The sequence below is a fragment of the Entamoeba histolytica genome, genomic scaffold (genome assembly GCF_000208925.1).
Source record: "Entamoeba histolytica HM-1:IMSS scf_1104750516891 genomic scaffold, whole genome shotgun sequence".
NCBI classification, from domain to species: Eukaryota; Evosea; order Mastigamoebida; family Endamoebidae; genus Entamoeba; species Entamoeba histolytica.
The window spans coordinates 1,159-23,366 of record NW_001914939.1 but is presented as its reverse complement, the minus strand read 5'-3'; the positions used below and the strand labels follow the sequence as shown (position 1 = coordinate 23,366).

General features: G+C 25.4%; 9 protein-coding genes across 9 annotated transcripts, besides 3 other annotated features; 3 read left to right on the top strand and 6 right to left on the bottom strand.

The window, feature by feature from the left end:
- Window positions 1-44: 44 nt before the first annotated feature.
- Window positions 45-662, top strand: EHI_040340 (uncharacterized protein; the record flags this gene model as incomplete). The annotated part of the gene is made up of 1 exon (XM_646759.1): window positions 45-662. One exon carries the CDS (start codon window positions 45-47, stop codon window positions 660-662), a length of 618 nt encoding a protein of 205 aa, XP_651851.1.
- Window positions 663-1,130: 468 nt separating this feature from the next.
- Window positions 1,131-1,673, top strand: EHI_040330 (GTP-binding protein, Ras family; the record flags this gene model as incomplete). Its single annotated transcript, XM_646757.1, has 1 exon — window positions 1,131-1,673. One exon carries the CDS (start codon window positions 1,131-1,133, stop codon window positions 1,671-1,673), a length of 543 nt encoding a protein of 180 aa, XP_651849.1.
- A 442-nt stretch (window positions 1,674-2,115) lies between these two features.
- EHI_040320 (3' exoribonuclease family protein) lies at window positions 2,116-2,832 on the bottom strand (the record flags this gene model as incomplete). Its single annotated transcript, XM_646755.1, has 1 exon — window positions 2,116-2,832. One exon carries the CDS (start codon window positions 2,830-2,832, stop codon window positions 2,116-2,118), a length of 717 nt encoding a protein of 238 aa, XP_651847.1.
- Window positions 2,833-2,949: 117 nt separating this feature from the next.
- Window positions 2,950-3,647, bottom strand: EHI_040310 (Rab family GTPase). Its single transcript, XM_643813.2, has 2 exons — window positions 3,504-3,647; window positions 2,950-3,430 (listed from the first exon to the last, which is right to left on the bottom strand). Exons 1-2 carry the CDS (start codon window positions 3,641-3,643, stop codon window positions 2,989-2,991), a joined length of 582 nt encoding a protein of 193 aa, XP_648905.1. The 5' UTR covers window positions 3,644-3,647; the 3' UTR covers window positions 2,950-2,988.
- A 217-nt stretch (window positions 3,648-3,864) lies between these two features.
- EHI_040300 (WD domain containing protein) lies at window positions 3,865-5,145 on the bottom strand (the record flags this gene model as incomplete). Its single annotated transcript, XM_646753.1, has 1 exon — window positions 3,865-5,145. One exon carries the CDS (start codon window positions 5,143-5,145, stop codon window positions 3,865-3,867), a length of 1,281 nt encoding a protein of 426 aa, XP_651845.1.
- Window positions 5,146-5,243: 98 nt separating this feature from the next.
- Window positions 5,244-5,922, bottom strand: EHI_040290 (uncharacterized protein; the record flags this gene model as incomplete). Its single annotated transcript, XM_646752.2, has 2 exons — window positions 5,244-5,822; window positions 5,875-5,922. 2 exons carry the CDS (start codon window positions 5,920-5,922, stop codon window positions 5,244-5,246), a joined length of 627 nt encoding a protein of 208 aa, XP_651844.2.
- A 48-nt stretch (window positions 5,923-5,970) lies between these two features.
- EHI_040280 (eukaryotic translation initiation factor 4E, putative) lies at window positions 5,971-6,606 on the bottom strand. The gene is made up of 2 exons (XM_643808.2): window positions 6,281-6,606; window positions 5,971-6,211 (listed from the first exon to the last, which is right to left on the bottom strand). Exons 1-2 carry the CDS (start codon window positions 6,599-6,601, stop codon window positions 5,984-5,986), a joined length of 549 nt encoding a protein of 182 aa, XP_648900.2. The 5' UTR covers window positions 6,602-6,606; the 3' UTR covers window positions 5,971-5,983.
- A 1,289-nt stretch (window positions 6,607-7,895) lies between these two features.
- Window positions 7,896-8,912, bottom strand: EHI_040270 (TBC domain containing protein; the record flags this gene model as incomplete). Its single annotated transcript, XM_646750.1, has 1 exon — window positions 7,896-8,912. One exon carries the CDS (start codon window positions 8,910-8,912, stop codon window positions 7,896-7,898), a length of 1,017 nt encoding a protein of 338 aa, XP_651842.1.
- Window positions 8,913-14,614: 5,702 nt separating this feature from the next.
- Window positions 14,615-15,253: a repeat region.
- Window positions 15,254-16,336: 1,083 nt separating this feature from the next.
- EHI_040260 (HEAT repeat domain containing protein) lies at window positions 16,337-19,561 on the top strand (the record flags this gene model as incomplete). The annotated part of the gene is made up of 1 exon (XM_646749.1): window positions 16,337-19,561. One exon carries the CDS (start codon window positions 16,337-16,339, stop codon window positions 19,559-19,561), a length of 3,225 nt encoding a protein of 1,074 aa, XP_651841.1.
- Window positions 19,562-19,770: 209 nt separating this feature from the next.
- Window positions 19,771-20,479: a repeat region.
- Window positions 20,383-21,666: a repeat region.
- The last annotated feature ends 542 nt before the right edge of the window (window positions 21,667-22,208 follow it).

The following is a 22,208-nucleotide window of genomic DNA, read 5'->3' as shown; positions in this document are numbered from 1 at the left end:
CCTTTAAAAGAGAAAGGAATTTTGTATATCAGATCTGTATTACAATGACTGAAACACCAAAGAAAGATGATGAGGTTCTCATTCAAGAAATTAATGTCAATTCAACCTCTCCTTCACCAGAAGGTATTCATGAAATCAACGATCTCTTTGAGGGATTTGAGAATGCTAATGCAGAAGAACTATCTACTGAACATACCAACAACGAAGAAGCCTCCACTTGTCTTCATGAAAAACAACAACCAGTTGATGATATGGACATAGAAGGTAGTGATGATAAAAAGCATAAGTCATCAGACAGTTCTTCTGAAGAAAAGAAACCGAAAATGAAAAAAGATAAAAAAGAAAAGAAAGACAAGAAGGATAAAAAAGATAAAAAAGATAAAAAAGAAAAGAAAGACAAGAAAAATAAGAAAGACAAGAAGGATAAAAAAGACAAGAAGGATAAAAAAGATAAGAAAAATAAAAAAGATAAGAAAAATAAAAAAGATAAAGAAGAAAAGAAACCAAGAAAGACTAATAAAAAAATTAATAAAGAAGAAATTATTAGGATGGTTAAGAGTGGTGAATATAAACTTGTTCCTATAGAACAATATGATAAATTAGTACGTAGTACTAAGAAATTACACAAAGCAATAATGAACATTATCTCTTTGGAAAAATGATAACTAAAAAATATGTTTATCAAGTTAAAATTAATTTAATTTGTTGGTTATATCTTCTTTTTTCAATTAATATTTCTCTATTTATTGAATAAATGATTTAAATGCTTGAGCATATGCTTCAGGTAAACAACTTGCTTTACCATTTGACAATTGACCATTTCTATTAATTGTAGCAATGTACATTCGTTGAGCTCCTTCAAAAAATTCAATTGCAGAGTATGTATATGTTACTCCATTAACAATACAATTACCACTATGTTCATGGAATTCTTTTGTCATTTCTCTTGCTTTAATCAACAAAGGATCGTTATCAACTTTATTATGTTGGAGACGAATCATTATAAAATTTATGTAGTTCTAATCAACAATACTTTTATTCTTTCTTATTTACGTTATATATAACACAGATAAATATTTATTTTTTGAAAAGAGACAAAAAGAAACAATAATTTTATCATTTATTTTCGCATGAACCAAACACAACCCAATAAACCTAAAATGAGAATTGTCTTTGTTGGAACATTTGGTGTTGGAAAGACATCACTAATACAACAATATTGTAATGAAGAATTTCATGAAAATCCTGTTTCAATTGACAAAATAAACAAAGAAGATAAAAGAAAGAAAAACGTATTTGATATTGAGATGGTTGATTCAATGGGAATTGAAAAAGATGACCCAAACAATTATTTTTATTTCCAAAAATGTCATGGATGTGCGTTAGTATTTGATAGAACATCTCAAGAATCTTTTGATGCACTTCAACAACTTTATACAAATATCAAAAAATATGGCTCACAGGATATGAGTCTTATTCTTATTGGAAATAAGTCGGATGGTTCTGTTGTTGTTCAAAATGGAATTGCACAACAATTTGCTACAGAACATTCCATGAGGTATTTTGCATTAACTGCTAAACAACATAGCCAAGTTGTTGAGTCAGTAGAATATCTTGTAGATTTGATTTATAAAAACTATTATAAAGAAAATAAGTCGTGTTATATTGTTTAACTAATTGTTAATGAAATTACAAATTGAATTAATCTAATGCAAATGATTATTTCTTTGTTATTTTTTTCCTGTTTTCTCTTCAATTACTTTATGAGTTGTATTAAATAAATTTAATTGTTCATATGCTTTATTAGGTAAAACTGGTTGTCGTGATTCATTTTTTGCTGTTTCTCCTTTATCTAATGCATCAAGAACAGAATTTATTCCTATTTTAGCTAATCCTAATGCAATAATATTGGGATTAATAAAATGACTATTTTGTGAATAATCATCAAACTCAGACTCTTTAGTTTCTTTGAAAGCTGGTGAAGATAATTGTTGACTATTAATAGAGTCTTGTGGAGTAGTCATACAAGAAATTTAAAATAGAGAAAATAAGTTCAATTTTAATAAAAGAAACGAAGAATGAAACTATATCATAACCAATCAATATTCATTAAGATCAAATAGTTTGATATGATAACACTTCATTACCATATTCTCTAATTCTTTTCTTCATTTCAATTCCTATTGTTTTTGCTCCTTCTTCTACTATAGATAATAAATCTCCTAGTCTTTGTAATGGCATTTTTCCTTCTGTTTGAAGTAATGCCACAGCACCACTCTTTTGCATTATAGCAGTATGAACATTAAATACTGTTCCAACATTCTCTTCATCTTTATTCATATCAACTACCATTTTTCCATCAATATATCCTCCTTCTGCTGCTGCTACAATATCAATCATTGGTATTCCTGCATCAATTAATGCTAATGTACATGCATTAATTACAGCCGCTGTAACACTACCATCATCTTGCATAACTTGTACTCTTAAATCAATCATAGTTTCTGGAAGAAGTTTTGTAATAATAATTTGTTCATACATTTGTTTTAATAACTCTGCTGTTTCAATCATTGTTCTATCGTGCATTTGTTCTCTTCTTTTTCTTGTTGCAAATGTAGCTTGTGAATATGATACCATAAGCTCAGCTCCTTCTCTATTTCTTCTTCTTCCTTCTAATGGACCAAATACAACTGCTTCAACAATAGTATTACCCATTCTTACTCTTGCTGATCCATCAGCAGTGCTTAAAAAGTTAATTTCCATTTCACACTTTCTCATTTCTGTTGTTCTTCTTCCATCAAGACGATATCCTTCTGGAGAAATATATTCCATCAATTATTTTAAATAATCTTTTTTCAGTTTGTTTTGAACAAAAAATTTTATTTTTTAATTTGTGTTTTTTTTTTGATATTTAAATAAAAAAATGTTTTATATACAAAATCTATAAATAAAACAAAAAAATCATTTTATTATTGATGTTAATTAAAACTAACAACATCCCCCTGCATTCTTGTTTGGTGATGGGTCATTGATACTAACACCTGAGTTATTTGAAACTGTCACAGCTGATTTTTTTATTGATGAAGCAGCAGTTTGGAATACTTTTGTAATGTTTTCACCACTATAAGATGAACATAAAATAAGTGGATATCCAACACGTTTACTGTAATTTTGAGCTTCTTCATCACTAACCTCTTTTTTCAAATCACATTTTGCACCAACAAGAACAATAGCAATATCATCTCCTCCACTTTTACGTGTTAAATCAATCCAATAATCTAGACTTTCAAATGTTTCACGACGAGTTACATCATAAACAATAATAGCACAATCTGCTCCTCTAAAATAAACAGGCATAACACTTCTAAATCGTTCATCTCCACTTGTATCCCATAAGTTCATTTCAACTTTACTTCCATTCTCAAGTTCACTAGAAGTATTATTTTTATTTCACTTTCTTTTTAATCATTTTAATTTAATTTATTAACTAAAAACTAACAAACATTACTTCTTTCAAAAATGATGCTCCAATAGTTGGATTATGTTGTGTATCAAAGAAGTTTTGTGAAAGTCTAATTAACATACAAGTTTTACCTGTAGAAAAATCACCAACCATAACTATTTTGTGTTTAGTATCAGCCATAATGAAATAAAGATAATTAGTTCAATTTTTATAGTTTTAGAAACATAAAAAAGTTGTAAAGACAGATTCTAATTATTTGTATTGGAGTAAATAATCGGGAAAATCAAATGATTTTTATAAAGTCAATTTGCTCATATACCAATCAATAAAAAACTTTATTCTTTTGATTTTTAATTTCTTTTTTTTTAATCAAATTGAAGTTTTACCAACAAAAAACTCATTCATTCTTCAGTCTTATATATTTTCCATGTTTTATCAAAACCACACGAAATAAATCCTTCATCATCCTCTAACCAATCTACATCTACAACTGGCTTTGAATGTTCTTCATATTTACATACCAATTTCCAATTCCAATTTTTTAATGACCAAAGTTTAATGGAATGGTCAAAACTACTTGTTAGTAATAAATCTCCTTGATGACTTAATTTTACGGCTGTGACAATAGTACTATGTGCTGGAATAGTATATCCACATCTTTCCATTCGAATATCCCATAATTTTACTGTATTATCATCAGATGCTGTGACTAATACTCCTCCATTACAATGCCAGTCTAGACTAGTTATTGTAGATGCATGTCCTTCATACTTTCCTATTTGTTTACCATTTCGAACATCAAATAAATGAACAATACGATCATTTCCTCCTGATGCAAATATCCCACCATCTCGTTGCCATCCAATACATCTTACAGAACCACTATGTCCAGTTTGTTTTAATACACATCCTCCATTCTCTAAATCCCATAATTTTATCATTGAATCATGAGACCCTGTTAGTAAAAATCTTCCTGATTGATGAAATTCTACCGCATTCACTCTATCAGTATGACTTTGAATACCAAGTGGTTGTTCTTCATTTTTTGCAAATAATTTGACATACCCTTGTGATGTTCCTACAACAAAATCAATTGGTGCTTCTTCAATAGGTGAAAAATTTAATGAATAAATTTGTCCTTCAACACTCGTTTCTCTTATTTTTGAACAATCACTTAAATCCCATACTCTGACTTTCCCATCTGCACCCCCTGTGATAACACTTTTTCTTCCTACTTTACATCGTAAAACTCTATATTCATCTCCAATCATTGAACCAACATTATGTATTGACTCATATTTGTGTTGAACATAATGAATTTCTTCTTTCGTTCTTGACTTAGCTCTAAGTAAACTATCAACTAACAACCATCTTCTTATTCCAATTAATTCTTCTCCACCATCAGTATAATGTAATTTAGTTATTAGTTGGTCGGTTTTTTCTTCTGTAAGTGCACATTGTGGAAATCCTTGGTCAGAACCAACTTTAGCTAATGCATCTCTCAGTCTCTCTCTTCTACTCTCAAATTCTTCTCCAAATAACATAATTGGTTCTCCTAATTCTCTCAATCTTAACATAACCATTTTATCTTCTGTAGGAAGTGGGATTTTTCTATATTTCCATTTTTCTTCTAATTTCATAATATTTTCTGCATGTTGTTGAGTAGTAGGAATGTTTTTCATATATTATACTTTTTTAGTCTTTTTTGATAAGACACAAAATGTTAATATAATAATATATAACTTATTTATTATTAAAATATTATTTTTAAATTCTTCAATTAAAACATAACAGCTCGAACATCTTCATCTAATTCACCCCATAATGTAGAATTATTCCATGACTGAACTTGTTTAATTTCTTTATTCCATTGATATTCCTTCTTTAATAAAGAATACATTTGAATAGCATCTGGTCTATTATCACCTTCATAACAAGTACAATGAACAATCTTACATTTAAGATTACTTTTTGATAGAGTTGAATATAATTCTTTCGTTATTGGTGATTTTTCAATAACTTTATCACTACTAAATAAAAGATCCCCTAACTCTCCTTTTGAAGAAGAATATAAAAATATAACTTCAGATGGTTGTAATGATTTAATACATTCAGCAAAGTCTCTACAAAATTCAAGGTATCTAGATGCAATAAACGTTGATCGTAATTGAATAACATTCATTTCTTCATTCCCATAAATTGTAGCAGCAAATGTTGGTGATTTAATGTGGTCATAAATGGGTGGTGCAACATATGGAATGAGAAATTCATGTTGAAGAATGACTTGTTGTTTAAGTTCTAATGAATTAATAATCAAGTCAGCACATAACTGTCCTACATTTCCTACTGACCAACAAGGCTATTAAATTAATTCAATAAGGTTTTTAATTCATATAATACCACAAACAAACAATAAAGAGTATTTTATTGAAGTTATTGAATGGTGAATTAGTTTTCATTATCTGATATTTTTAAGTTCAAAAACTTCAAACAAAAAAGAAAGAATTAAGATAATATTGCTCAATTTAATTCTTTAATAGTAGTATTTTTTCCTCTATGAGAAAAGAAATGGAAGTCAATGGATGTTGGTATGTTTAATGTTGTTCTCATAAATGATATAACTTTTCTTAAATCATCTTCTTTATCTGTCTTCAACCAAACAGTTAATTTGGCAAAACTTCTTAATGAAAATGAAACTCCATTTACTTTATCCCTTAGTGGAATTGTTTCTCCAATACAAGACAACATCTACCATTTAATTTTTCTTGCTTTATGTTGGCTATCTTTTGAGTAAATAATTAAACTGAGAAAACAAACAAGTTTTAACCATACATCTTCAGCAAATTCTGCTTTACTTGAAGTATTAATTTGTAAATTAAATTGTAATTTTCCACCGTTTTCTGTTGTTTTTGGTTCAATACCACTTCTAAAGAAAAATGAATCAATTCCTTTTGGTAGTGTTGTTTGTTTTTCAATACTATCATATAATCCCCAAAATTCTTCTACTGAATGAGTAGTATAAATAGGTGTTGCAGTAACTCCAGAAGTGGAAAAAACTTGGTTTATCCCTAAGTCAAACCAATATGTCCAACCAGTTGTCAAAAAATGAACTGGAACAATTTCTTTTGTTGTAGTCATTTTAATTTATGAAAATAACAAAATAATTAATTAGTTTAGTTCTTCTTTTTTATAAAATTTTTTAGTTTTATTGTTTTTTAATAACAAAAACTATTCAAATTTTTACTCAATTCAAAATATCCCCATTTTTTTCAATCAACTAACATAAGATTCTTACTATCTGTTAATCCGTGTTTAATGAATGTCTTTGTAATTCAAGTTATGCTCGGAACATTCTAAGTATAATGTGTTGAATGAAACATACACGTATCGCGTGTAGTCTCTGTCTATTGTCTTGAAAATAAATCTTTATTTTCTCTTAAACGAAGATAGAACTTTTCACCCTTTTTTTTCTAGCTTTCTCTTATCTATTTATTACAAAACAATATTAAACATTACTTTCAGTGGAATTAAGATAGCTATTAAAGATACTAAATAATACTATTGTTAAATATAACTGATATTGTTTTTGGATCTCTACTATCCATTCTATAATGACTAGACGGTGAAAGACTCACCAAACAAACTACCAAATAACACAAATTTAATTGCTTTTAGAGGGATGAATAATTCATAATAGATAAAATGACAATTAAAATTAAATTTTTATTGTAGAGTGGGAGTATGTAGTTGACAGTTTAACAAATGAATGGATTAAGAATGATGGAAGAATGGTAAGTATAGTATTAGAAAGTGTTTTGAATAGTTTCAAGGTTTGAGATAGTTGAAAAGAAGGAAGAGAAAGAAGATTAACGAAGTAGTGTAGTTTAGAGAGACATAAAGGGATAAGTGAGGGGATTGAAAATCGAAATGGATGGATGAACATAGGAATGGTTGATGGTAAGAGTCAAAAGACGAAAGAGATAGTTGAAAAGATTAAAGGGATGATAGAAGAAGAAAGACGAGGGGAAGAGATGGAGATGTGTGAGATTTAAAGCAAAGGAAGAAGAGAAAGGAAATACAAAGGCATAAATGAACAAAATAATTTAAGTGTAAGTTTATTTAATACAAGGGAGAATAAAATAGAGACATAATAGAATCAAAAGAAGAAGGCTAAGAAACACAAGAAGAATAAAAGGGGTGAGAAATATAAAAAGAGAAGAAGAAAGAAAAACAAGAAGACATAATAAAAGAAGAAGAAACAAAGAATTAATAACATAAAAAAAGGAATAAAAAGACAAGATAAAACAAGAAAATATAAGAAAAAAGGAAAGAAAAGGAGAATTTAGTGAAATAAATAATAAGAAGAAAAAAAAGAAATAATAGGGAAATAAATAGACGAAATGATTAATTCAAATAAGAAGTTGTAAAAGATTTAAGGAGAATCATGAAGAGAGGAAATTGAAGAAGGAAGAGGGTGAATAGACCCAACAGGTTTTTCATTTAAATCGATTCTAGCTGGATTAACACGCATAACATCACGAAGAATAACACGAGCGGTTAAATCAATACGATCGAAATCTTTAATAGGATAATGTTGAAGTAAATTTAAAGTCAGTTCAAAATTACCAATTAAACATTCAATTTCTAAAATCATAGAAGCTAAAAAAGCAAATAAATATCTCATTCCTCTAATTTCACAAAACATTTTGTCCCACATTTTAATTGTTACATCCATAGGTAATTCAGAAGCACCAAGTAATGTTAACCATCTAAATAAATAATAAGAAGGATCTATTAATGTATTAATTGTATTTGCAAGTCTTTGATTTTTTTGTTTAACACAATACATAACTCTTCCCATTGCTGCACGGATTCCTGTGTTTGTCATATCTTTTGTACTATCAAACCAATCTCGAATGTTAGTTAATAAATTATACATACAAAATAGTGTTGATACTTCTGCAAATTCTTTTGTTGCTGCATCTGATGCATCAAGAAATACATGATAAAATACATTTGCAATTATATTTAATCCTTGAACATATGGAATTCCTCCTTGCATATTACTTAAAATATTTAATACTCTTCTTAATGCATTATTATATTCTTCTTTATTTTCTCCATCATTTGTTCTTGCAAGATCTTTGTCAATTATTCTTGCTAATTTTTTATTTTTCATTTCTTTCTCATCTTGCTTTTCTTCTCCTTCTTTTTTCTTTTCTTCATAATACATTTCCTTTTGTTTTCTATATATCATTAAATATGTTTCTTCACTACTGACCCATGTCTTTTGTTCTGCTCTATAATATCTTAGTAGTAATTTCCATATTTTCGCTCGAAGTTTGTTGTTGTTTGGTATTCCATTTTTCATCACTTTGACTCGTAACGCTTCGATGTCTACAACAGGCTCTTCTATGATACAATAATACTCATACACTTCTTTGCTCATTCTCTCCTTCTTTCTTTTTTTTTAGTTCCTCTTTTTTCTTTTTTATTCTTATTCTTTCATTTTCTTTCACCTCTTTCTTATTCTTATTCTTTCATCTCTTTCTTATTCTTTCATTTTCATTGAAACTGTTGTGTCTAAATTCAAGAAATGGAGAAATGATAAGTCATAATGAGAAATAACGTGTGGAGAAATTATTTAGCATGAATATCGTGTGAGTGTGTTGATATAAATGAGTGATGTGATGTAAAGTGTGAAGTGTGATGTTGATGAAAGAGACATTAATTCATTGTATTTGCACAATCATGCCACAATCTATTGAGATAATATTCTAATGTACTTAAAGTAGTTTAATCAACAATCAATGTATTACACATATATTTCAAAGACGTAATATGTGTAGTTATTTGATTAGACAACATCCCATCATCAATATACAAGTTGGATATCATGCTTTCATACTATATCTATAATAAACATAAACATGTTATTATTACATATTCTTTTGTTCATATGACAATATATGAATAAGCAAACAACAAGTATCAACAATGGATTAATTTCACAACAATCTGTTTCTTATTTTTTCAATATAAAGTAATTGTTTAAATTCTTCAAATAGTTTGTTTGTTATAATTTCATTTTGTATATAATTACAACAGAATATTTGATGATTATCACACACAATAGATGATATTTAGTAGTATAGAAATAATAAGAAAATGACACTAAATGATTTTATGAAGAAAATGAATAAACAAATTGATAATGTTATAGAATGAGTTTGTAATGTGTATTTTTATATTTTATTCATCATTTCTTATTATTTACTTTTATTTATTATTTCTTTGTATATTTTTTCATCTTTTACTTTTATTAAATATATGATAGAGTTAATGTATTATTTATATTTCATTTATTATATATTTAATGTATATTTATCAAAGGAATTGAAATTGTCATTATTAACATTATATCATTCTTTTTATATGTTTAAAAACATTGTTAATTTTTATTCATTTCATAAGTTATTATTTTTATCATTTATAACATATTCATAATATTCATTTTGTATTTCTATTATTTTAATCTATTTTCAATGTTTTCATTTTCAAATACATTCTATCCAATCTTTTCAACTTTCATTTATTCATTCATTTCATTTATTCAAATTTTCTTATTGAATAGAATCCAGTCTTATGAATATTTTAGAATAAACAAATTTCAATTAAAATACTTTTCTTATTCTTATTTATTTTGTTCTATTTCATATAATTTCAAAATCATTCTATCGAATCAATGTTCATCAACACTCTCATATTATTACACATGTTTTTCTTCTTGTTATATTATTATTTCTTTATTTCATTTCTTTATTTTTCTTACTTTATTTCATATTTCTATTCATCATTAATTCTATTTTTATTAATATATGATTGTGTGTTAGTTGTTGTTTCTTCTGTTATATTCTCATTCAACATATTCAACATATTCAACAATTATTTCATAATCAATGTTTTAATATGCTTCATGTTATGTTGTTTGTATTTCATAACTTCAATTATTTTCTATGCAAATTCATTTCAACAATACAAGATAAATGATTTATTTGTATCTTCATAAACTCAAAAGCAATATAATAATTACTTTTGAATATTCAAATGAATGTATTAAAAACAAACAACGGATAATATGAATATGAGAAATGAAGATATTGAATTAGTCACTTGTCAATTTGATAACAACAATCATGATATTAGAATTATGGAATATTTTCAATCATTATATAAACATAACTCATTTATAATGTGTTTGACATTACAATAGTTCAAACTAATGAGAAATAATGTTTTATAATATGATATTCTTTCATAACAACATTCTACATTTCAATTATTTTTCATTTCTTTTAATATGTATAAATGTAACAAATTGTTTTCAATGAAATGATGAATAGAAATACAAGAAATTCATATATAACAAAATACTCTTTTATTTTGAATAATGTTTTCAATAAATTTCTTTAAATGTATGTTTAAGAAATGAAATAAAAACAATAAATAAGTTTTAATAAACAAATTATCCATTTAATATTCAAACATTTTATGAATTATTTCATCATATTCTTCTTTATATTAATATTTCATTTATTTTTGTTTAATCATTAAACAATATTTCATTTATTCTTTTATGATTATGATGTATTTTATCCAAATCACAGAATTACATTTATTCATTCAATTTCAACTTTTGTTTAATTGTTTTTATAACATATTTCATCATTTCTATTCATAATTAATGTTATTTCTTGTATTAATCATTTATATTATTTATTTCTTCTTTCACAATTTTCATTCAGAATAATCATTTATTTTCTGTGTTGTATTTTCTCTTACATCAATGTTAATAATTAATTTACACATCTCAACAACAATAATATCTAATTCGACTCTTTTCTCATTTTCTTTATTACTTCTATTTTGTGTTTGAGTAATAAATGAATATTTGTGAAAAATGAATATTTCATGTGTTTCAATTATTTATATTATTTTAATTGTTTTACCAGTGATATTTGTTTCATTCTTAAATCATAATATCTAATTTAGAATGTAAAATAACATGAACAAACATTTTTGACATTTCATAATATTTTCATAGTTAAATGAATGATGATAGAATAAATATAACTATGAATTTAATAATTTAATGATAATAACAATATAATCAATATTTATTTTCATCATTTAACATTCAATGATAATGATAATGATATTTTATATATTTTCTCTCTTCTCTTCTATTTCTTTGTCTTTCTTCTTTCTTTTATTATTCAATTTTTGTTTTATTTCTTATTCATTTTTATTTCATTTTTATACTCTTTATTTCATTTTCAGCTACAATACAGATATGTCTTTTCATTTCATTGATAATTTTAATGTTCATTAGATTCAAATGAATAATTTCAATGACATGTATAATTATAATCAAAGACACACAACAATAAAATAAAATAAAATCAACACAACTTCAATTATATTTTAATAGATTGTTTCTACAAATACGTATATAAACAATACATTTCATATGTTTATTTTTACAATTTAATAGTTATTTATGAAGTTAAATAGATTTTAATGTTTCATTCCAAAAGTGTGACAATGTTGAATGATTCACAAATTGTTTCATTTCATTTGTCAATTGAATAAAGAATATACTCTGCACCTGTTGATTCATACTCAAAAAAAAATACTTATCTCACATATATTTTGTTAATGTTTCATCTGTTCAATATATTAATTGTATTTATGTTTCAATGAATCTGATACATAATTTGTTGACACATAATGAATGTATTGTTTTTCTTCATGTTTAAATAATTCAAATGTATTTATTTTTGTTTATACAACTCGTTCAAAACTTGATTAAACAAAGATTTAATTATTTCAAACATGAAGTAAATGAATATAACAATAAAATGAAGAAAATAAATAATTTGAATCAATGTGAAACATTTATATATTCCATTTGATTTAATTATTTATTTTCTATCATCTCAATCTCTTCAAAGTGTGTTATTTTGTTATTAAAATCAAAGAATATTTCAATGATATAAATATGAATAGAAAATTACAGTCTTTTAATTCTTTTCTTATTGTAATTTTAATTCCATTTATCCATTTTTGATGATATTCTTATTATCTGTTATTTCATTCTTCAATATTTCTATTTTGTATTTTACTTTCATATTTTGTTTCTTTTTATTCAATTTAACATTATCAAAACTATCTTTTCTTCTATTTCAACATTTTGATTCTTTCTTCATTTCCGAGTAATATTCTTCTTTCATAATTGAATAAATTGTTCTTTTGATATTTTCAAATACACTATCATTCTTCTTGTTAATATTCAATTATCATTCTACTTCTTTTCTTAAACACAACATTAACACACATTTCAAACACTTATATTCATAACACAATATTTGATTGATAAAAGATGACTATCATTCTTTCATGCTGATAATCGTCAATTTTAAATGAATGACAAATCCACTTTTGTCAATAATATAACCGAAAAGATGATGAACCATAGCAAATTTCACTCCTGATGATAGAAATAATCAAATAAAGAGATAGAAACATATTGAATAAATGTAAAGAAAGAAGAGAATAATAAGTGATGAAATATCTAATCCAACGATATAAAATACAACCAATGAAAGAATAAGAAAGAATACAATATTAGAACTACAAGATACATACGATAATAAGAATGGCTCATATCAAAAACATGAAATATAGAAAGAATTATACAAACAAAAGAGACAATAAAGCAAAATGATAAAGTAAAGAAATCAGGTAGAATTGAAAACCATAATATGATAGAAATCGAGGATATTTCAAACACTGAAATAGCACATGTTAAAGAGTCTAAAATCAAAAGTGTATACTATTAAATAACATTTTAGACATGTTCTTAAAAAACACAACAACCATATCAAAATGAGAAATAATCAAGAAAATCAAGAGAGAAAGCAATCATAAGAAAAGAAACAAAGTAAGGAAAGATAGTTGTATGAAAATGATGAAATTGAATTCAAAAGTGAATTGATGAAAAAGAAATAAGAATGATACGAAGGAAGTTACAAAGGAAGATGTGATGAAGCAAGAAATAAAGTATAAAAGAAAAGAGGAAGTAAAGAATAAAGACAACAAAGTTGAAGAAGATATAAGAAAGAAGAAATGAAGAAACAAAAGAGAGAAAAGAATAAATGATGAAGTTTATATGAAGGGAAGAATAAACAACAAGGAGTGATATGAAAGAAGAAATGAAAGAAGTGAATAAATAAAAGTAGAAAAGAATGAAGAACTTCAAATATGAGAAGAAAGCCGAAATAATAAATGAAATACAAGAAGAGTGAAAGATGAAATGATGACAAGAAGAAAAGAGAAATAAAATAGAAAGAGAAATAATTAGATATGAATGAAATCCGATACATCAATAAATTATACAAAAAGACAATACAGAGAAACAAGAAACACAAAAAATGAGAAAAGAAGAAAAATGTAATATAAAGAAAGATGAATAATGAGGTATAGAGAAAATAAAGAAAAGAAACAAAGAAATATATAAAAGATAAAGAATATAACATAGATGAATGATGATAAAAGAAAAGAAATAAAGAAATAATAATAAAAGATATAAAAACATGAAAGACTACAGAAAGAATATAGATAAATGAATAAAAAATGAACAAATACATGAAAATAAAATATAATGAAAGAAATAGAAAATCACGACATAATTAAAGACATTTAAATAATTTTTAAATATTTCATTTACTTTTTAATTCAAAACCCGACATTTGAATATATTAACATTCATTTTTCTTGAATATTTTGAATATAATTCTATAATTTCATTTTAATAACATAGAGTCATTCATATTTGATATTATAATCATTAAAACTCAACATTCTTCATGAACTTTAACAATATAATCAGCAATTAAATTGCCTCATAGAAATCAGATATGATGAACATCTCACAATGAAATAAAAATACTAAACAGAATGAAGAATAGGATAAACAAAGAATATAGAATGAAAATGACATGATGTTTTTATTTAAATAAACCATTTATTGAATGAATACCCATCATTAATCTTTAATTTTACTACTACTTCTTTTTCTCTTCAATCCATTCATTCTTTATTTCCTTTTTCTTCATCATTTTTTTTTTCTTTGATGATTTTACAATTGAAGTATTATCAATTTCTTCTGACTTCCATACTCCTAAATATTTATACAACTCCTCACATTCAATTACAAGGATGTTTTTCATTCAATTTGATATTTCATTATTGTTTTTAATACCATTCCTGACTTTTTCTCATTCATTTCAATATGCAACTTATTATTTCTTTATTTTCATTGTGGATTATTCAAATTTCTTCATTACTTTCTGTCATTATTCTCAAATCAACAATATATAAAGTGTGATTTGTATTTGTGAAATTCTCTTCGATGATTTGAGAAATTACGTTCATCTGAATGATGAAGAGTAGATTTGATAATGAATCATTTGTAAAATTCCTCTATTTAATTTAATACAACATAATTATTCATTAAATTTATAACCGATGAATATCTTCAATCTAGTCATCATACTTTCAATAATGTCAAGGATGACACACTCATAGTTAAAATATTCTAATGCTTTAATTACCAAATCAAATTAACAGAAACATATTCTTTTTAATGTCATGATAAGATTCTTCATATTTGAGTATTTCTCTTCTTTCTACTTCGACATATAACTATGAAATACCTTCTCTTTAGCATGTTCAATCTAGTGTGAATCTTCTCAAACAAGAAATGAAATGAACAAACAAAGTATAAATGAAATTGCATGAAGAATAAACAAAGAAAACATTCATAACATCAAGAAATAAGAAAAGGAATAAATGAAGAACAAGTTCAACCATTAAGTAATTAATCATCTATTTTGAAGAAGAAACAAAACAAGTAATCCCTCTTCATTCATTATTTACAACAAATGTGTTATTTGTTGTAATGAAGAAAGTCAGATAGGTATGATTTTCAAAAAAGGAATATTCAAAACAGAATAGTTAATAAAGAAGTTATATTTCAATTAATCCCAAGTAGTTGAAAGACTATAAGATTGGAAAAAGTATTTATTCCAAGGATGATTCTTTCAAGAAGTAGTTATAATTAGCATAGAAAGGATTCAAGAAGAAGGAATATGAAGTAGAAACAAATAATAGGATTAGACTATGACACCAAAAGGGAAATAAGGCAAATGAAAGAGTGAGAGTAAAGAAAGCATAACACGAAAAGATAAAACATAAACAAGTGAAAACATAGTCAATATGAACAAGAATAAAGGAAAAGAGGATATGAGAAAAAGCAGAAAAAAAGATAAAACTAAGATACAATACATTTCTCATAATAAATAAAAACAGAGAAAGAAGTGAGTTTTAATTAAGAGAAGAAATAGAAATGATAAATTCGTATTAACCAAGCATAATAATGTGTTTAAAGAATAAATGATAAACAAGGAAATAGAATGTGATGTAGAAATATATAGAGAATAAAAGAAAAAGAGACAAGAAGATAATGGTAATGAAACGAAGGGAAGTGGAGATGAAAATCAAAAGAGAAAGAGACATGTACATGCAATAATACTTCTGTCAAAAACAAGCAAACACCCACAAACATTAAAACAAAAAAGAAATAAAAAGAAAAGATAAGAGAAAGAGTTTAAACAAGAAGACAAACAAAGGAGAAGAAAAGGAAGAGTAGGAGGAAAATAAAGAAGAGTCGATGAAAGAAATAGTAATAAAGAAGAAAGAAAAAAAGAAAAAAAGAAAAAAGAACTTAAAAGTTAAAAGTTAAAAAAAAGAATGACGAAAGATGAAGAAAGTAAAACTGTGTATGAAGGGATATGTTATAGTACACCACTTCCAACAAGATCATTTTTTTATGATGAGAGTATAGGAATAAACACCAAACGAATAAAGACGATTCATTTAATACTTACGTTATGTTTAAATATAGGGACTGATTCACCTGACCAAATTAAACAAAAAGATTCAGCATCAAAAGAGTGTTGGATAGATACAGCAGGGAAAACAAACCGAAAATTAGTGTATGATATAGCAGCGAATCTTACAGATCAATATCGGTCATGGCAAAATGGAAGTAAAATTGAACCATGTTGTGATCCAACATATGAAGATGTCAGAAGATTATGTTTAACATTTAGACGAATGGCAGATACGGATAGAATTTTATTTCATTATAATGGACATGGAGTACCATTACCAACATTAAATGGGGAGATATGGTTTTTTGATAAAGAATTTACACAATATATTCCACTTCAAATCTATGAATTATTACAAACGATAGGAACACCAAGTATATACATATTTGATTGTAGTTGTGCAGGAAGAATTATTACGTGGTGTAAAAAATATGCACAAAGTAAGCAAAAGAAAAATAAAAACAAAAATGGGGAAAATTATATGTTTCTTGGGTCATGTCAAGATGATGAAATGTTACCAACAAATCCATTTTATCCAGCTGATTTATTTACATCATGTTTAACAACCCCATTAAGAGTTGCAGTATTATATTATATTCAAAATTCGTTATTAATGAAATGGGATGCAACAATAATAGATAGAATTCCAGGGGTATTAAATAATAGAAGAACACCACTAGGAGAATTAAATTGGATATTCACAGCAATAACAGACTCCATAGCATGGAATGTATTACCACGACCATTATTTTATAAATTATTTCGACAAGATTTATTAATAGCATCATTATATAGAAATTTCTTCTTAGCACAAAGAGTAATGCAATCACTCAAGTGTAAACCTATATCATATCCAATTTTACCAGATGCATCGAATCATTATTTATGGGTAGTTTGGGATAGAGCACTTGAATTATGTTTATTACAAATTAATAATCATTGTAATAGTTTTAATGAAAGTACATCATCATTTTTTGATGAACAATTAGTTGCATTTGAAGTATGGTTAGAATCAGATAATATTGCTAATTGTATTGCAGCACAACTTCCAATTTTGTTACAAGTATTATTATCACAAACATTAAGAGAAAGAGCATTAAAGTTATTATGTCGATTTTTAGATTTAGGACCATGGGCATGTGACCAAGCATTAGCAGTAGGAATCTTTCCATATATATTAAAATTATTAAGTTCCACAACAAGTGTAGATTTTTATGAATATTTAGTGTTTTGTTGGATGAAAATACTTGTTGTTGATAAAAAGAAAACATTCCATCAAAACCTTATTAGAGAAAATCATCAAATCTACTTTTTAAATGTGTTAAAAAATAATACAAAAAATTTAAATACAGGAACAAATGCATATGCATTATTTATTTTAACTACATTATTAGAAGACAATACACAAGTTAAAGCAACATTAGTTCAAGCAAATATTATAGAAGTTATTCATTTTTATTTTAAAAGTGAAAATATTGAAGTAAGATCATGGGCATTATTATGTTTAAGTAAATTATGGGAAGGAAGTGTTGAAATTAAAATAAGGGCACAAAAGAAAGGAATTATTAATTCATTAATGTTACTTTTACAAGACCCAAATCCAAGAGTAAGAGTGGCATTATTAAATTGCTTAACTACATTAATTGGAGAGCCATATGCTGACATTGGAGAAGCATGTAATGAGATTGCATTAAAAACAGCAGTTTTAGTTCATGATGCATGTCCTAAAGTAAGAGAACATTTAATTGTTTTATACCAAAGATTAGCAAAAGTGTTAGTTGGGACAGTTAAAGAGTCTAAGATATTTGAACAAACGGTTGAAATTGGAAAGGAAGATCCTGATACGGATGTCAATGGAGCAGCGGAAATCTTAAATGAAATACTAGAAATATATACAAATAAAGAAGAAGGAAGAACAATAACCCCACAAAGAAGAATTAGTGCATTAAATACGATTGTAAATAAGTTATATGAATCAAGAGTATATGAATTATCACAGCCATTATTAAAAAAGAGAAAAGAAATTACACCACAAAGAAAATGGTTTAAAGAAAAGTATGTTGAAAGTCGAACACAATTTACACTTATAGGAAGTGACTTTGAAAATCATAAATTAAAACAAATAGGGAGGTTTATTGGAGAAGAAGGACATGAATTTAATCCGGGGAATATGTTATTTCATCCAACATTACCATTATTAGTTGTAGGAAGTAATAAAGGGTCAACAATAAGAGTATTTGATACTAACAGCGAAAGTGTTGTCAATGCATGGAATAATTTAAATTCAGGAAATAAAAGTGTAAGTGGAATGACATGGATAAATAAAACAGATATTCCAATGTTAGTTACATCAACTAATGATGGAGCAATAAGAATCTGGAGAAATTGGGAAGATAGTGGAAGTAATGTACTTGTAAGTAGTTTTAAAGGTGTTATGGAAGAATGTTTACCAGATATTGGAGCAAAAGTAGTTGGATTAGGTGAGAGTCGATTATTAACTGCAGGAAATTCTATGATAAGAATATGGGATTTAGAAAAAGAAGAATTAGAAGCAAACATTAGAATGAAAACATCAATTACATGTGTTAATGAATATAATGAATTTAGTGATCATATGTTTCTTGTAGGAAATGTTAATGGAAAAGTGACATTATATGATATGAGATTATCTCCACAAGAAAGAGAAGTAAAAACATGGAAAATTTCACATTCACCAATTATTACTACATCAAGACCAAGTTCAGGAAATACAATTATTGCAGGAGCTGTTGCTAGACTTAATGAACCATCATTAGCTGGGTTAATTGACATTCGTGCTAGTCAAATAAGAAAACTTTATGTCCCAAAACTTACTACATTAGTAACACATCCCACTGCTACATATTTTGTTTGTGGAAGTGCTGAACAATTTATTAGGTCATATAATAGTGAATCAGGTAAAATGATTCAAGAAATTAAATATTATGATGGTTTCTTTGGTCATAGAATTAATCCAGTAGTTAATATGGCTATCACTCAATTTGGATTCAATATGGCTGTTTCTTCTACTGATTCAAGTATTACTTTATTTGGTTTTGATTAAATTATATATCTTTCTTTTCTTTTACCTTCTTTTCTTTTTATGAATGTCTGTTTTTTCTTTCCAAAACTCACTCTCCTTTTGTCATACAACTCATGAACCAACTGAACCAATTATTTCTCATGATGAAAATAACAAAATTAGAGGGATATCCATTGTTTATTCTTTTTACGTGCTCTCATAGTTAGTTTATTTTTCCTCTTCATCAACTGAGAAGTATTACAAGAAACACAACAAAAATATAAAAATGCAAATAACAAAAGAAGAAATTCATATCAAACAAGAAGTACACATGATAGAAGAATGAGTGAAAGTGTATTATTTGTATTTTCAATGATACATCAATCATCATACTAACAATTACAATAATTATTATCATAACAATCACAATAATAATGATATATTTATTTCACTCATCACTTCATTCATATTCATCACCATAATTACTTTATCCATATTTTCAATAGAAACAATAGTATTAACACACTAGAAATAATATCCCAATAAAACACAAAGAAGAGACAAACAATATCAAGGTAGAAATCAAAACAGAAATCAAAGAAAGAAAAAATCAAGAATGAAGGAAAATATTCTTTGAAGAAGAAACTAAAATTCTTACAAACAAGAAATAGAAGAAATAAAGAAAAGCAATATCAAAGAATATACCCCATCAACAATAATAAGAATATTGTATTTTTGCATGAGAACAACAAAAACAAATAGAAAAGAAGAAAAAATTAATAATATGAAGGATTGAAGGAGATGATAAAGAATATGATGCAAATAAATTTAATGACAATAAAATATATAAATAATTCAATGCTAAATGAGTAATGAAGATAAATAAGAGAAAGAGATATGAAGATGAACATACAAATAAAAGAATAAAAGAAATAGAGAAAGAAGAGAATATAGAAAGAGTAGACTAATCATAAATTAACAAAAAGAATATGATATTAAAGAAGAAAAATGAGAATGAGATAAGCACAAACAAAGTATGATAAAAAAATATTTGAATTCCATGCTGAATCTGAAAGAAAAATGTTTGAAGTGAATAACTTAACACAACAATTACTCTTCCTGAAAGATAAATTATCTAAATTAGAAAATAAAACATACATAGAAAGAAAAGAAGAAAGATTATGTAAATAACAATACAGAATACTCATCTGAATCACAAATTGTGAATGACCTCACCCCCAATGTGGTAGTAGCTGATGAAATAACAACAAGCGAAGATGATTTTCCAAAAAAAAAGAAAGTTAATTCAGAGTTTCATTGAAGAAATGGATATTCAGCATAAGAAGATCACAACAATTGAACTAGATAAACAAAAGAATCGAATCAAATAGAGAAGAAATTTTAACACTTTATAAATGTTTTGCTTTGAAATTAATAGAAAGAAAAATAAAATGTCAACTTAAAGAAGAAATAATAGAAAGATTAATACAAGAAAATGAAAATAAAATACATGATATTAATGAATATAAAGAAATATTAAAGAAGACATTTAAAATAAAGAATGAAATTAAAAGAGAAATTAATAGAATAATAGTTGAAGAAATAATAAAACATCAATGGAAAGATAATAAATTAAAAGAAATAATAACTAGAATGAACAAAAAAGAAGAAATAGAAGAAGAGGAGGTAATGAAAATATTTAAAGAAGAAGAAATGAAACAACATGAAGAAGTACAATTTATTAACTATTATTACAATAAGAAGAAAATACATCAAATAATTAATATTATTAATAAAAATGAAATAATAATCAATACATTAGATGATTATTACCACTATATTAAAACTTTAGCTTCCACAATTAACATAATTAATAAAAATAAACAAGAAAGAAGTGGAAAGAGAGGTATAGAAAGAATATTACAATCAAAAATATGTAGATTGAGAGATTTACTCCATAATAAACAATATATGAAATTAAAAAGAATATTACATATTAAGAAAAATGATATATATCATATTAAAGTAAAAACAATTGAACAAATAAACTATTATAAATAGGCAACGAAAAAAAGCAAATAATTGAAAAAGAAGAGAATGAATGATATAAAAGAATAAAAAGAAAGTAAGAAGTAGAATATGATGAAGAAAGAATAAAAGTAGAAAGGAGAGAATATAAAAAGAAAGAAGATAAAGTGTAATAAAACAAAAGAGATGATAAAAGAAGAAAAGAAAGAAAAAAAATAAAGGATGCAAATTTTATTGAAACAAATAAAAAAAGCGCAAAATTTAATGATGCAAAAATTAATGATGCAAAATATTTAGCAACATATTTTATTGATGCAAAATATTTTGAAATAAAAATAAATCATCATTTGATATTATTATTATATTTGATAATAAATTATATTATATATTAAATACATCATATTTCTTTATTATTTATCTTTCTTTTTATTATTTCATATATTACATTATTATTCATTCATTTATTATTTATATTTCATTTATTAAATAAAATGAAAATGAAATTGTAAAATATCAATCAATTAAATATTCATGAATAATAATTTATTAATATTTAATAATTGAAATAATAAATAATAAAGTAACAATAATGATATATTCAATATATTCTTTATTTGATTTGTTCAATATTAGATTATTCTATTTCATTATCATTTCATTG